Source organism: Corvus kubaryi, unplaced genomic scaffold, assembly GCF_017639235.1.
Source record: "Corvus kubaryi isolate FWS band 111438036 unplaced genomic scaffold, C.kubaryi_AGA036_p1.0 121, whole genome shotgun sequence".
In the NCBI taxonomy this organism is placed as follows: Eukaryota; Metazoa; Chordata; class Aves; order Passeriformes; family Corvidae; genus Corvus; species Corvus kubaryi.
Genome location: NW_024580656.1, coordinates 104,058 through 115,128, shown reverse-complemented (window position 1 = coordinate 115,128; position 11,071 = coordinate 104,058). Strand labels below are relative to the sequence as shown.

The 11,071-nt window shown below is 68.2% G+C and overlaps 3 protein-coding genes across 10 annotated transcripts in view; 1 reads left to right on the top strand and 2 right to left on the bottom strand.

Moving 5' to 3' along the window:
• Nucleotides 1–7,768, top strand: part of APC2 (APC regulator of WNT signaling pathway 2) — a 15,577-nt gene extending 7,809 nt beyond the window's left edge. For all 3 annotated transcript variants that reach the window (XM_042030557.1, XM_042030461.1, XM_042030642.1), the window contains exons 14-15: nt 232–446; nt 819–7,768. In XM_042030557.1, coding sequence (XP_041886491.1) covers nt 232–446; nt 819–6,207 — 5,604 coding nt within the window. In that variant the 3' untranslated portion in view covers nt 6,208–7,768. The remainder of the gene's footprint in view (nt 1–231; nt 447–818) is intronic.
• LOC121666062 (granzyme M-like) lies at nt 6,627–9,464 on the bottom strand. The gene is made up of 5 exons (XM_042031136.1): nt 9,046–9,464; nt 8,801–8,945; nt 8,128–8,388; nt 7,754–7,951; nt 6,627–6,888 (listed from the first exon to the last, which is right to left on the bottom strand). The coding sequence occupies exons 1-4, from the start codon at nt 9,417–9,419 to the stop codon at nt 7,781–7,783; spliced, it is 951 nt and encodes a 316-aa protein (XP_041887070.1). The 5' UTR covers nt 9,420–9,464; the 3' UTR covers nt 6,627–6,888; nt 7,754–7,780.
• A 143-nt stretch (nt 9,465–9,607) lies between these two features.
• CUNH19orf25 (chromosome unknown C19orf25 homolog) overlaps nt 9,608–11,071 on the bottom strand; it is a 1,827-nt gene continuing 363 nt past the window's right edge. For all 6 annotated transcript variants that reach the window (XM_042031719.1, XM_042031957.1, XM_042032047.1 and 3 more), the window contains exons 2-3: nt 10,633–10,806; nt 9,608–10,557 (exon numbers count right to left, since the gene is read on the bottom strand). In XM_042031719.1, the coding sequence (XP_041887653.1) occupies nt 10,376–10,557; nt 10,633–10,780 (330 nt within the window). In that variant the 5' untranslated portion in view covers nt 10,781–10,806 and the 3' untranslated portion in view covers nt 9,608–10,375. The remainder of the gene's footprint in view (nt 10,558–10,632; nt 10,807–11,071) is intronic.

The following is an 11,071-nucleotide window of genomic DNA, read 5'->3' as shown; positions in this document are numbered from 1 at the left end:
TGACCGGACAGGGCTGACGGGGCTGTGTGTCCACCCTGGGGTGGGTGGCAGTGGGCACAGGGTGGCTGGACAGGGCTGACAGAGCTGTGTGTCCACCCTGGGGTGGGTGGCAGTGGGCACAGGGTGACCGGACAGGGCTGACGGGGCTGTGTGTCCACCCTGGGGTGAGTGACAGTGGGCACAGGGTGGCTGGACAGGGCTGACGGGGCTGTGTGTCCCCTCCTGGCACAGGAGTCGACGCTGAAGAGCGTCCTGAGCGCGCTGTGGAACCTCTCAGCGCACAGCACGGAGAACAAGGCGGCCATCTGCGGGGTGGAGGGGGCCCTGGGCTTCCTGGTCAGCACCCTCACATACAAGTGCCAGAGCAACTCCCTGGCCATCATCGAGAGCGGCGGCGGCATCCTCAGGAACGTCTCCAGCCTTGTCGCCACACGGGAGGATTACAGGTGAGGAGCATGGTGGGGTGGGGATGCACCTGGGGGACCCAGGGCTCCATGGACCCCAGGATGGCATTGGGGGATGCCAGGGCTGGGGGTAGGATGGAAATGGGGGACCCTAGGCTCCACGGACCCCAGGGATAGTGTTATGGGATGCCATGGCTGTGGGTAGGATGGGGATGGAGATGGGGGACCCTGGGCACCATGGATGGTGTTGGGGGGATACCATGGCTGGGGGTGCTGCAGGATCAGGGGGCACTGCTGACCCCAAGGGAGCAATGTCACAGCTGGGCAGCTGTGGGGGCACTGCAGACCCCACAAAGGGGTTGGGGAGGGGTCCAGGACCATCCTGACGGCTGTGGGGTCCCCTCTGTCCCGCAGGCAGGTGCTCCGGGACCACAACTGCCTGCAGACGCTGCTGCAGCACCTGCGCTCGCACAGCCTGACCATCGTCAGCAACGCCTGCGGCACCCTCTGGAACCTGTCCGCCCGCAGCCCCCGCGACCAGGAGCTGCTGTGGGACCTGGGGGCGGTCAGCATGCTCCGCAACCTCATCCACTCCAAGCACAAGATGATCGCCATGGGCAGTGCAGCCGCGCTGCGCAACCTCCTCACCAACCGGCCCCCCAAGTACAAGGATGCGGCCGTGGTGTCGCCAGGCTCCTGCATGCCCTCGCTCTACATGCGCAAGCAGAAGGCGCTGGAGGCCGAGCTGGACGCCAAACACCTGGCGGAGACCTTTGACACCATGGAGAAGCAGAGCCTGAAGGGCCAGAGCGCCAAGAAGCCGATGCGGCACATGGAGAGCCTGGTGAAGGACTACGCCTCCGACTCCGGCTGCTTCGACGACGATGAGGTGCCCAACGTCTCCACCGGCGTGGAGACGGCCAGCGCCTCCGTCCTCTCCATGTTCCTCAACTCCTCCTTCCTGCAGGGCCAGGCGCTGCCGCGGGCGCTGGCGCAGCGGCACTGCCCAGAGCCGGAGAAGGACGGCAGCGGGAAGACGGCCGAGCCCAAGAAGCCACCGCTGCCGGAGGACGACGTCTCGCTGGCCGCCGAGAAGTTGGCCAACAAGATCTCCAGCACGGTGGCCAAGATTGACAAGCTGGTGGAGGACATCTCCACCATGCACAACTCCTCGGACGACAGCTTCAGCCTCAGCTCCGAGGACCACTGCCTGGACTGGCAGTACGGCCCCGAGGAGGGGCACGAGGCGCGCGCCCAGTCCTGCTCACCGTGCCGGCTGTCGGATGCCGGTGGCTTTGCCAAGCGGGAGAGCCTGAGCCGGGCACACACCCTGCTGCGGCTGAAGACGGCCTACACCAGCCTGTCCACCGACAGCCTCAACAGCGGCAGCACCAGCGACGGCTACTGCACCAAGGAGCACATGAAGCCCTGCCCCAGGGCCGCCTTCCTGGACTATCGTGACGAGCTGCAGCGTTACCAGAAGCGGCCCAGCCGGCTCGACCTCAAGAGCATCCTGGGCAAACCGGAGCGGGTCGAGCCCCCCGCGCGGGATCCAGCCGAGCCAGACAAACCGGAGCAGCGGGACCTGCCCGAACGGGCCAAGAAGACGGTGACTTTCCCCAGCCCCAAGATGCCAGAGAAGGAGACGGAGTGGAAGAAGGAGGTGGGCACCAAGCCACCCACCGACCCCCATGTTCGCACCATCAAGCTCTCTCCGTCCTACCAGCACGTCCCCATGCTCGAGACCCTGGCCAAGAGCAGCGCGGCCGCCGGCCACCAGCCGTCCCTCCTGGGCAGGAAGCAAGCCTGGCTTTCCCCGGCGCTGCTGCAGGCGGCCGAGCCCCTGAGCAAGATCCCAGAGAAGCTGCCGGCCCAGCCACCGGTCTCAGCAGAGCAGGAGTCGGTGCAGAAGTACTCGGTGGAGGACACCCCGATCTGCTTCTCCCGGTGCAGCTCCCTGTCCTCCCTCTCCTCAGCAGACAACGTGCTGGATGGGCAGAGCCACAGCGAGAATGACCTGGATAGTGACTCCTCCCTGGAGATCCTGGAGATGGAGGAAGGGGACGCAGAAGGGGAGGGCGGGAGGCAGGAGAAGGAGAAGGTGGTGGATCCTGGTCCCACCACGCCGGTGGGGATCTCCCAGCCCATCTCCATCCCCTTCCCGAAGCGTGACAAGGTTTTCCTGCGGGAGGCCTCGCCCTCGCGCCAGGAGGACCTGACACCCTCCAGCTCCTCGGAGAACTACATCCAGGAGACGCCGCTGGTGATGAGCCGCTGCAGCTCCGTCAGCTCCCTGGGCAGCTTCGAGAGCCCCTCCATCGCCAGCTCCATCCAGAGCGACCCGTGCAGTGAAATGATCAGCGGCACCATCAGCCCCAGCGAGCTGCCCGACAGCCCTGGGCAGACCATGCCCCCCAGCCGCAGCAAGACTCCCCTCTTCGAGCTGGGCTGCCAGCCAGAGAAGGAGACCAGCCAGTTCAACATCCAGTGGGAGAACAACGTCAAGAAGTTCATGGAGATCACTGACTTCAAGGAACGCTTCCAGCTGCCCCAGGACCTGGACTCCATGGTCTACTTCACGGTGGAGAAACCCAACGAGAACTTCTCGTGCGCCTCCAGCCTGAGCGCCCTGCCCCTCCACGAGCACTACGTCCAGAAGGACGTGGAGCTCAAGCTGATCCCCACCTTCCCAGAGAAGAACAGCCTGAACTTCGCAGCCCACGAGAAGCGGGAGGAGCGGCGGGAGGAGCGGTACCTGGACGGCCGGCGAAGGGCCGAGCGCCCCGAGCCCCCCGACGACGACGACATCGAGATCCTCAAGGAGTGCATCAGCTCGGCCATGCCCTCCCGCTTCCGCAAGGTCAAGACCTCGCTGCTGTCCGGCCAGGTGCTGCACCCGCAGACCAAGAAGCCAGTACACGTCCCCGTGTACATGCTGGTGCCGGCCCACGCCCACCCCGGTGTGCCCAAGCACCTGCGAGCCACCGCTCGCGACCTCTTCAAGGACGACGACTCCTTCACCGACTCGGCCGACGGGACCCCCGTGAACTTCTCCAGCGCCGCCTCGCTGAGCGACGAGACCCTGCGGTACCCGGCGGGCGAGGAGGTCGAACACCCCCTGCCCGAGCGGCGCCGCGAGCCTGGCACCATCCCGGCCCGCAGGGCCGCCTCCGGCAGCTCGGCGCCCGCCCGGCTCAGCTCTGCCGGAAAGGGCAAAGCGGGGCCGGGCCGCAGCGAGGGGAAGCGGGGCCAGACCCTCCCGAAGGGCACAGCCAGCCTGGAGCTGGGGGTGGGCCGGGCCAGCGGTGCCCCCGGGAGGAAGGATGACGCCCTGGAGGACGGGGTGGTGTTCCAGTCGCTGTGCCACACCACGCCGACGGAGGAAGCCGTCTACTGCTTCTACGATCCGGATTTGGACGAGCTGCCCGAGGCAGGCAGGGATGGTTCCAGCAGCAAAGCCCAGCCCGGCCGGGCGCCGCGCAGGGAGCGCTGGGGAGGCTCCGTCCCCCACAAGGACCCCGAGCCCGGTCCCCGTCCGGCAAAGACGAAGCCTCAAAACAACCTCATCGCCGACGAGACGCCACCGTGCTACTCCCTGAGCTCCTCCATGAGCTCCCTGAGCGACGCCAACCTCTCCGAGGGCGAGGAGCGGGGCCAGCCCTGCGGCAAAGCCACCTGGCCGCGGTCGGCCGCGGTGGGGCAGGCGCAGGGGGGCTCGCCCAGCTCCCCCAGCCTCAATTCGGAGGATGATCTGCTGCAGAAATGCATCGGCTCGGCCATGCCCAAACGCCGGCGGCCCACGGCTCGCCGCAGGCTAGTGGAGAGAAAGCAGAAGCCGCCGGGCCCTGGCGGGAGGGAGCGGAAAGCCGAGGCCAGGCATCACCCCGAGGAGGAGGCCGGCTCCGACCGCGGCTCCGACCTGGACAGCGTGGAGTGGCAAGCCATCCAGGAGGGAGCCAACTCCATCGTCACCTGGCTGCACCAGGCTGCCGCCTCCCTGTCACGGGAGCCTTCCTCCGAGTCCGACTCCATCCTGTCCTTCATGTCGGGGCTCTCGGTGGGCTCCACGCTGCAGCTCTCCCTGGGCAGGCAGGAGAAGCAGCGGCCCGGCAGCGCTTCCGGCCGGGACACGGCGAGGAGGGAGCACAGCAAGGGCCGGCCGGAGCGGAAGGAGGCGGCCGGTGCCCGTCCCGCCGGCCGTGCCAGCGCCAGGCCGGAGCGGAGCCCGGCGCCCGCCAAGCCGGTGCCCAACCTGCCCGTGGTGTTCCGCGGCAGGACCGTCATCTACATGCCCAGCCTGGCCAAAGATGCCCCCAGCCCACGGGCCACCCCGAAGAAGACCCCCGCGGCCAAGCCTGAGGCACGGCCGGCCAAGAACCTCTCTCTGAGCCAGCAGCGCTCGCGGAGCCTGCACCGGCTGGGCAAACCCCCCGAGACCGGGGACCTGGCGCTGCCCAAGAGGAGCACGACCCCGCCCGCCCGCATCGGCAAAGGCCCCCCCTCCTCGGGCTCGTCCCGCACCTCCACGCCCTCCCAGCACGCCCCCAAGAAGCTGCCGTCGCCCTCCCAGGTCAACAAAATGGGCGGCCCGGCCGCGGGCAAGGCGGGCGGCTCCTCCTCCCCGCCGGGACCCCCGGCCAGAGCCCCGGCCCCCAAATCCCCGGCTCCCAGGCAGTCCAAGACGCAGAAATCGCCCGTGCGCATTCCCTTCATGCAGAAGCCCAGCAGGAAGGTGCTGCCGGGCCGGGGGGCCATGCCGGTGCTGGAGGAGCAGGTCGATGGCTCCAAGGCTCGGCCCGGGGGGCCGGGGGGCAGCCGGCTCAACCTGGTGCGGATGTCATCTGCCCGCTCCAGCGGGAGCGACTCGGACCGCTCCGGCTTCCTGCGCCAGCTCACCTTCATCAAGGAATCCTCGAGCCTGCTGCTGCGGCACCGCTCCGACCTGTCCCCGGCGCCACCGGCCACCTCGCTGCCCCGCCGGGGCTCCCCCCAGCGCAGCCGCGGAGCCGCGCTCCCGGCCGTGTTCCTCTGCTCCTCCCGCTGCGACGAGCTCAAGGCGGCCAAACCGGCGAGCCCAGGCCAGCGGCCGCTCATCCCCAGAGCCCAGCCCGGCGGCAAAGCCACGGCCGGGGTCAAGCCGCCGCGCCGGACCAGCTCCGAGAGCCCGTCCCGGCTGCCGGTGAAGACTAGCGCGCCCGCGGCCGAGCCCTTCAAGCGCTACTCGTCCTCGCCCAACATCAGCGTGGCGCGGCGGGCGGCCAGCCCGTCCTCCGTGCGCTCCGAGGCGGCGGCGCGGCGGCGGCAGAACGAGCCGGCTCCCGGGGGGCCGCCGGGGAAGCCGCCGGTGGCGATGATGAAGGGCACGTGGCGGAGGATCCGGGACGAGGACATCCCGCACATCCTCAAGAGCACGCTGCCCTCCTCCGCGCTGCCGCTGGCGGGCTCCGGTGACGAGGAGCCCCCCGGCACCCTCGGTACCCCCGGCACGCCCAGGAAGACCAGCGACGCCGTGGTGCAGACCGAGGACTTCGCCACCTCCAAGACCAACTCCAGCACCTCTCCCACGCTGGAGACCCGCGACGGACCCCCGCACCCCCGCGTCACCGGTGATGGCGAAGCCCCCGCGCCCGCCAAGGCCGCCCTGCCCATCTCCTTCGGCCACGATGCGCCCGCCGGGACCTTCCCCGCCAGCCGGCACGGCTCCCCCAGCAAAGCCGCCCGTGTCACCCCCTTCAACTACGTCCCCAGCCCCATGGCGGTGACGGCGGTGGCCGACAAGGCGGTGGAGAAAATCCAAGCTTGATGATGCCCCAGTGAGGGTCCTGCGACACCTCCAGCCTCGCGGGAGCTGGCCAGGACTGTGCTGGGGGCACACATGGGGATTTGGGACAGCTGGGGACCAATGAGTCACCCCAACCCGCTGCTGGCCCCGGCTGGGGTCTTGCTGTGCTGAAGCATCACGATTGCCAGCGGCAAGGACTGGACAGAACTGGGAACGTGCCGGGTCTGACACCCCAAGCTGGGGCGATTCTCATGGACCATCTCCTGGTGCTGATGGACATCCAGGGACAAGCTGAGGTGGGGCCGTGTCCCCGCGTGCTCCCATCCCGCTCACCCAGGGGTTGAACCAGAGCCTGATCCCACATGCCAGGAAGCTGACACAGCCCACCCTGGTACCGGGAAAACCCCACACGCTCCAGCTTGTCTGGCACCAACTCTGGCTCTGCCAGCGATCGCAGCTCGTTTATTAACAGCGGAAGGGACTCAGGAGAGAGGCTTTGGAGGGGGAGATGGGGGCCAGGACCCCCGTTTGTGCTGCTGGAGGCTCCTGATTGCTGCTGGGTGACCTGTGCCGGTCCGAGGTGGTGGCAGGTGGAAATGGTGCAGGAGGAGCTGGGCAGGGGCTCACAGGGGTGGCCAGGGTCCTGATGGGCTCATCCCGGGGGCTGCTCACATGGTGCTGTCACCAGGCTGGGGGGCTGCCCTGGGAGGGGACAGGGTGCTAAGCCAGCACCGGGATGCCCCAACCCCCAGGAAAGGGTCTGGGGTCCTTCACCTTCATCCGCAGCCCCCCAGCCTCCCACCCCTGGGGCAGAAGAGCCTCGGCTCACAGCCAGGATGCCGGTGTGTCCTTGTGGATGTGGACACGAATCCATCCAGGACTGGATTACGCCCACGAGCACGGGGCCTCCCGGCCCCAAAACCCCGGGGACACCCCCACTTCTGCTGCCAGCCGGGCCCAGGTGCTGAGACTGGGGTGTGTGGGAAGTGCCTCGGCCCCTGGGAGCGGGATGGGCTTCAGAGGGACCCCCAATCCAGGTGGTCCCAGACCCCATGGATACCTCCCCGTCCTCCCACCATCACTACCTGCTTCGGGTGGGGCCACCTTTGTGCTGGGGGGTGCAGGGACAGACACAGGGCTATGGGGACATGTGCAGGGGACACACCTGGGCGGCTGTGGGGACACAGTGAGGGGCTCTGGGTTGTTGCACTGGGGACATACAGTGGGGACAGGGAGACACCAGGACCGTGGGGAAATGCAGGGTGTCCCCAAGGATGTTCACTGGGGTTGTGGGGACGGGCACACCCCAGTGCCCACTGGAGCCCCCCTGCCCTGGCAGCGGCCGGCACTGAAGGAAAAGGTGGAAAATCCCAGGAGCAGCACTCCCAAGTGCTGTAAGGGAGCACAGGGGTGGCAGGAGGGCCAGCATCACCTCCCGGGGTCCGAGCCACTGCCCTCCCCCTCCTCCATGGACAATCCTGCCAAGCTCCGCTCCCCGTCACTGTATCTATGTACTAAGGATGTTATTTTACCAGACTCTGGACAGTATTCCCAATTAAAAGCCAACCTGTGTAAATAGGAAGGGGTGTTCTGTCTATCCCTGGGGGCAGCCCCTCCGCAGAGTTTTCTGGATCCATTTCTTGTACTTCACGGTCGAGGTGGCCACTGGCGGCTTGAAAAGGTCAGTGGCGTCCCGGCTGCTGAAGGACATCACGCCGGCCACTGCCGGCCGCCTCCCGCACACCAACGGGCCCCCCGAGTCACCCTGAGGGCGGGGGGGACACCGGAAAGTGAACCCCGAGCAGGGGACAGGGACCCCCACCATGGCCAGGGGGACATCTCACCTGCTCAGGGTGAACACCCTCCCCGCAGCCCCCCGCAACCCGCACCGGGGCTCGGGGTGGGCAGAGCTTTATAGCCCTTGGACCCCCAGACCCTCACCTTGGAGGGTGCCGAGCCGCGGTGCTCTCCCTGGAAGCAGATCATGGTGCGGGCGATGCCGCCGTTCCAGAAGCGGCTGTTGTTGCACATCCGCGCGTCCATCACCTTCACCTCCAGCTCCTGCAGGGTGGGCGACAGCTTCTGGCGCTCGCTGTCCAGGACCCCCCAGCCCGCCAGGCTGCACCGCGCTCCCAGCGCTGGCTCCCGGCTCGGCAGCGAGATGAGACCCCGTGTCCTGCTCAGTGTCACCGTCCCCTCCAGCTGCGGGCGGGGGGCCGTGTCAGATCTCCCCCCACAGGCGGAGGGGTTGGCGGGGAGCACCCCAATGCCGTGGGTGGGGGCTAAAGGGGAGCCCCCAGTCGCGCAGGGGAGGGGTCGAGAGGGAGCATCCCCATGCCGCAGGTGAGGGGGCGGAGGACGAGCCCCCCAAGGCCGCGGATCGAAGGCGGAGCACCGAGGCGGTGCAGCGCCTGTGGGAGCGGGGAGATGACACCCAGGTGTGAAAGTTCTTGGGGGTGAGAAGCGGAAATGTCACCGAGCCGCCCGCCCCGGCTGCGAGCGCAGCTGCGCCGACACCGTGCGAACCCCCCGCCCCTTCCCCGCAGCGCTTCCCGGCACCGCCGCCGCTCCAGCCCCGCCTCGGAGCCTTCCCCGCGGCCGGCCCGAGCCCCACCTGGAGCAGGAGCAGGTCGTTCTCCATCGTATCTCCGTCGTAGCCGGGGTGGGGACAGGCAGCCCGGATGGGGAATCTCTGCACGTCCTCCCCGCTATCCCGCAATTTGTGCAGCCCCACCACCAGCTCCAGCTCATCCCACGACCTGCTCCGCACCGGTAGTGGTGTCAGCCCGGTGCCGGTCACTCGGAGCCCCACCCAGAGCCCGGTCTCTTCCCCGGGCAGGACACCCATGCCGGACTCACCCCCGACGCAGGCAGTGCGCGGCCGTCAGCGCCCAGCGCTGGTGCAGCAGCGCTGCCCCGCAGATGTGAACCCTCCTGAACTGGAGGGATGCCATATAGGGCCGGGAGTGGGGTTTGGCCTCGCGTCCCCCGATGATCGACGACTGGAGCCAGGTCCCGTCCCCACCAGCACCTGCCACCGCCCCGGCAAGTGACTCCGAGCCCCCGCTGGCCACGCTGGACCCATGGCCCCGGTGCTCACCCCAAGGGAGGGGCGGCAGCAGCAGCAGCAGCAGCAGCGGCCCCAGGCAGCCCCTCGCCCCCATCCTGCCTGCTCCACGTCTCCTGGTGCTGGTCCCGAGCTGGAGCGGTGCTGGAGGAGCCCCAGGTCGCATGTGACAGCGGAGCAGGGCAGCAGCGGGGCACAGATCGCGCTCAGGGGGGCAGGAAGGGGAAGAAGCACCCACAAGGTAACACCTGTGGGGGTGGGAAACACCCACGGCCCCTTCTTTGCAGACAGAAAGCGGCACTTTCAGCTCGCCAAAAAACGGGGGTTTATGAGATTTATGACAACCCACAGTGCTGGGTGACCCATTCCCACCACCTTTATTAGCAAAACAGGGCAGTTGTCACACCATGGGGCCGTGCTGGCCCCCAACCCAGCCCCCTCAGTGGTCCCTCAGTTCGTCCCCTTGGGTGGGACCCGCCTGGCCCTGCTCCCTGGGTGGGACCTCAGGCTGGCCAGGAGCCGCTGGAAGAAGAACTCATTCTGGTATTCCAGCGGGATGAGGTGCTGCAGGAATGGGGGCACCTCGGCTCTGGTCACCCCCACGCACACGGGGACCACCTTGGTGCCGCGCTGGTGGATATTGCGGAACAGGCTCCACTGGGACACGCGCTGGCACCACCGGTCGCCCACGGACTTGGCCGAGAGGAGCAGGATGGCCACCCGGCTAGCCTCGATGGCCTCCACGGCCGTTGAGATGACGGACGTCCCAGCCACTTGGTCCTGGTGCTCGGTGAAGCCCCGAAATCCCTCTTCCCTCAGGCGCTCCGCGATGCGGGAGGCGACGTGGTCATCCTCAGGGAAGTACCAGAGGGAAAAGTCGTAGGGGACAGAGGACGTGCCACCCGCGGGGGACATGGCAGCCAGTTCAGGGGGGCAAGCCTTTGTTCCAGCACCGGGAAGGTGCCGCTGTGCTGGACTGGCGGATCCCAGCGTTCCTTGGGAGAAGGTCACTGGGGTGGCACAGTCGGGGCTGTCCTGGCAAATCCGGATCCTCCCAGTGCAAACGGTTCTGGGAAGGTGAAACCACAGCGTGAGGTGTCCCGAGGCGCCCACCGCAGTCCCTCAGAACACCTTCTGCTTCATTTCCGTGATCCGACGATCCAGCGCCTCTCCGACCCTCTCCAGCTCCCGGCGCCGCTCCCGCAGCTGCTCCCGGGCTTCCTGCAGCCGCTGGTTCATGCCCACGTAGGAGCGGACCTGCTGGTACAGCCGCTCCCGCTCCTCGGCCGCGGGCTCGGGGCAGCCTGGCGGGCAGAGCGGGGGCTCAGCGGGGCTGGGGGTGTCCCCACGCCCCCCCTCTCTCCCCACCGCGGGCTCACCTGGAGCGGGGCCGTGGTCCTGGGGGGGCTCGGGGGGGAGGACGAAGACGGGGTCGGTCGGGGGAGCGCCCTGCACGTCGGCCAGGATCTGCTCCACGCTGGGGGGCTCAGGGCGGGTGGGCAGCACCCGCTTGGCCTTGGAGCTCATCCCGGGGGAGGCTCATGCGGGAGGGGCTGAGGATGGGGGCGGGGTGTGAAGGCGCTGCGCTGCCCCCACCCCGGACAGACAGACGGACACTCCCCCCTTTTGCTCTCTCAGACCCTCTGTGCTGCCGTTTGGACAGACAGACGGACCTCCCGCAGCAAGCAGAGTCCTCTCACTGTCCCCCCGGATGGACAAACAAACAAAGCCCCCCCCCGCCACCTTCCCCGCCGGACAGACAGACAGACAGACACCTGCCCTCCCCCCAAACAGACACACAGATTCCCCCCCCTAGAC